The 3,693-nt window shown below is 36.7% G+C and overlaps 1 protein-coding gene across 1 annotated transcript; it reads right to left on the minus strand.

The window, feature by feature from the left end:
* Positions 1 to 1,974: 1,974 nt before the first annotated feature.
* On the minus strand, positions 1,975 to 3,027 carry LOC106096278 (uncharacterized). The gene is made up of 3 exons (XM_059368876.1): positions 2,870 to 3,027; positions 2,635 to 2,798; positions 1,975 to 2,329 (listed from the first exon to the last, which is right to left on the minus strand). Exons 1-3 carry the CDS (start codon positions 3,025 to 3,027, stop codon positions 2,052 to 2,054), a joined length of 600 nt encoding a protein of 199 aa, XP_059224859.1. The 3' UTR covers positions 1,975 to 2,051.
* Between the last annotated feature and the right edge of the window lie 666 nt (positions 3,028 to 3,693).

Below are 3,693 nucleotides of genomic sequence, written 5' to 3' on the forward strand. Positions count from 1 at the left end.
TTATTCTATAATCTTCTCTCTTCATCCCTCGTCCCTAAATTTCGCAGCCTTTGTCCCCAAAAATCACCAAAGTCAGATAAAAATTCCACAAAAAAAGAATCCCTAAAAAGTTTTAAATGGACGTTTATAAATATAAGACATAATACATGTTTTGTATAACTATTTAAAATTCATTTGTAGGCCTTACATAGTATTGCTTTGATATCAAAGCAATACCGCATGATATGAATGAAATAAAAAATGATTAGTACCGTTTGGTACTAGCCTTAGTACCGCACAGTTATTGCTGTTAATACCAAGCTGTTGTTGGTTTTAGTACAAAACCGTTATTGTTTTAATATCAATCTCGTTATCACTTGAATATTTCATCCCCAAATTAACCAAAATGAAAAACCATTGAAAATAATTTTAATTTTATTTTATTTCGATTATGCATGTTAAAAATTACAAAAAAAAAAGAGATATATCACATCGTGACCAACCTCGATTCTTTGTATTCAGCAATTGATTCCATAGCCATTGATTTGCAGAAGTGATTTCATATGAATACATCAATGCAGCAACGTTCATCACACCAGAGACTTTTTCCAGTTTTTGGTATAGATAACTTCATAAGTGTTTGTATTGTTTCCATTGTCACCGATTTCCAATATTAGAACACGTTTTTATACCGAAAAAAAATTGTCACCCTATGGTATCAATGGTATTGACTTTATTTTGGGTTAAGATGGGAAAATGTATTGCTGCATGTACGTAGGTCGTCACTAATGTGTTATGTCGTCCTTACAATCTGCTTTACCGATTAAAAACCCACCTTATAGCCGCTGAGAGTTAAATCCGCCTCGGCACCGGTTTCGCATAACTTCGAGGTGGCTCTCAAATCGCTCCTTATACCTTCGTCCATTTCATCGCTTGCTTCCAAGCTCTTATCCTTGGGGCCACTTTTGCCTCGACGAGTTCAATCTTCTTTCGTCTTATGCTGTCTTTGCAGTATTTTGCCACTGCGGTCCAGTTGTCAATACTTCTGATCATTTTGTATGCAACATTTTCTGCAGTTATTGATCCCATCTGGTCTTCAAAGGACGCGAGTGGGTCCTTCCATCGTGTGCAGTGGAAGAAAGTATGTTCAACGTCATCGAGTTGTTGTTCTTCTTCGTGGTGGAGTGCAAATATTTCCTAAAATATCCGAGTATGATGACCACATTGTCGAATCGCATGTCTATTTTCAGCGGGATTCTCGATATGGTTAGCAGAACTAATTCAGTCTTGTATGTGGCCACCTCTAGTCCGCGTTCGTGTAGACAATTCCTCGAGCGGACAATGACCAGCTTCGGTATAACTGCCGCAAACTTACCTGCTCCTAACGTTATGGGTAATCTCTTCGTTCCAGAACTCGTGTCGTAGACAAAAGTTCTATCTCTAAGGTACCTTTGATTATTCTTAAAAGGTACCCTGGTATTTAATCGTTCCTTTGTGGGCGTCTATCACGTCTTTACACCTATGGTATTATTAAAAACATTAGCCAATAACGCGAATAAAGTATTGGCAGAGTACCGTCCTTTTTCTATCAATGTAGAGGTTGCTCAAGATGTAACATTGTTTTTTTTGTAAAGCTTTAACTTACACAAACCAAAAATAAAAGTCTCTTAAAATTATCTTGAATGGTAATTGTTTTAACTGACAATGAGAATGGTGTTAAAACAAACGCGGTTTGGTATTAAAGCCATAACAGTTTGGTATTGAAAGCAATACTTGTATGGTAATATATCCAATACCAAACGGTACTTATCATTTTATATTTTATACATACCAAACAGTAATGTTTGAATACCATACGGGATTACTTTAATATAAATACCGTATGGTATCAAAATAAACACGTTTGATATAAAATTTTTTAACAGCGTAAATTTCTATTATTATTATAACTAGCCGTCAATCGGTGTCACAATATAAAAAATGAAACTACAAGCCTTTATTCAATATTCTTATTTATTGCAATTGTTTTATGTTTTAATTAAACATTCACATATATCACTCATACTAATCATTTAAAAATATGGTCTGATAGTATAAACGCATTTACCCTGGGCACCACAAGCTGGCTCTAAAGGTCTTGAACAGATGAAATAACTTTTCACTTGTCCACAATCTTCCGCGGTCCAATCTAACTTGTTGGTAGTGCGGATACAACGGTTGCTTGCAGCACGTGGCGCTTCGCCGTCTTCCCATTTCACATACGTGACAGCTTTTCCAGTGTTCATCCACATATATTGACTGCGATCAGCCAAATTTGTACCGGATAGCCAGTATTCCATATCTAAAAGAGCTAAAAAAGAACATTTCAAATGAATGGCAGGAAATTTTTGTAATTAGTCCTTAGGAAGAGAGTCGTGGTAGCGAGTTTGATTTCCAACAAATGTTTTGGTTTTCCGCTGCGGTTGTATCACAATGGACATAAAGTGTCTTAGTGAGTTCGTTTACAGACTATCACTATAACCTTATCTAGTCATGTCTACGGGGAATTTGGGAGTGGCAACATTTTTATAGGAAATTCAAATTAAAAATCAAATCAAATAGAATCCTGTTGTATATAAACTAAGTTTTAAATTGCCATTTAGCTTAATCACTTACAATTGTCTTCGAGCAACTTCTTAAGGTCATTCTGCTCATCCTCCGTTTCGATAGCGGTAAGGGACATATCATTAAGGGCACACATTTGTACGGCTTGGAACCAATTAAGCTTTAAAAATAGCAGACAGAAGTTTAAAAACAAATTAACAGAGCTGCCACTTTGCCTTTTTATGCACACTTTAAAAAGCAGCAATAGTTGTTTCCACTTACCTTCAAAAAATTTCCAATAAAATACTCCTTGTCTCCACTTATCTTCAATAAGCCTAGAGAACGTGGATTTTTGACACCGGCAACAACAGCCTCCTCATCTTTTACATTATTGGCATCCAAAACTTTGCCATTGAGCAAAGCCATAAGACCGAACAAGGTAAAAAGTTTTAAACCTGAGGACATTTTATTTTTGCATAGTTGTCACTTATGGTAAATCAAATGGGTTGTAAGCAGTGAAATGGTTTATTAGAGACAAGTTTTTATATACCTTGAACTTAAAGCCATTAAGGGAAAAGTAATTAGCCCATCAGATATTAGCAAAAATTATCTGTACTATGGCGTTGATGGATGAGCCCATAGATATTCATCAATGGTAAAATTGCCTGAAACTTTTAATTTTTGCTTAACCTGTCTTGGTTTAGGGAAAAATTTTACTTTTGAATCGATTATGAAAAAAGGGGGAAAAATACACTGAAAGGTAGGGAAGGACGGTCATTTGCCAATATCGGCTGGTATTATTTTATTCGCTTTATTGGCAAATATTTTTAATGCCATTTGGTATCAATTTAATACCTGACGAAGTGGATTATAAAGAAGTAACGGCAATCTGCACAAACTTCCCGTTTGCCTTAATGCGGTTTCTCCCAGCTACCGATGGAGTGCGGATAACTGGCCTGCCATCAGTAGTCATACGGACCCCATGAAGCCACACACCAAATGTGGGGCCCATCTCCTCAACTTCCTTTCTGATTAACTCAGCGGAAGTCGTTAACGCCTTCCCCTTCACGATCACCGACAACGTCTCCACTAGCTTCGCAACCTGCACAAACGGGGCGGGGGGTGCAACAA

This window comes from Stomoxys calcitrans, chromosome 5 (assembly GCF_963082655.1).
Source record: "Stomoxys calcitrans chromosome 5, idStoCalc2.1, whole genome shotgun sequence".
Taxonomy (NCBI): Eukaryota; Metazoa; Arthropoda; class Insecta; order Diptera; family Muscidae; genus Stomoxys; species Stomoxys calcitrans.

Coding starts and splice junctions, on each gene's coding strand:
- LOC106096278 (XM_059368876.1), bottom strand. CDS start 3,027: ATGTCCTCAGGTTTAAAACTTTTTACCTTGTTCGGTCTTATGGCTTTG. Junction 2,799..2,869: donor AAGATAAGTGGAGACAAGGA/GTATTTTATTGG, acceptor GTGCATAAAAAG/GCAAAGTGGCAGCTCTGTTA. Junction 2,330..2,634: donor GAAGTTGCTCGAAGACAATT/GTAAGTGATTAA, acceptor GTTCTTTTTTAG/CTCTTTTAGATATGGAATAC.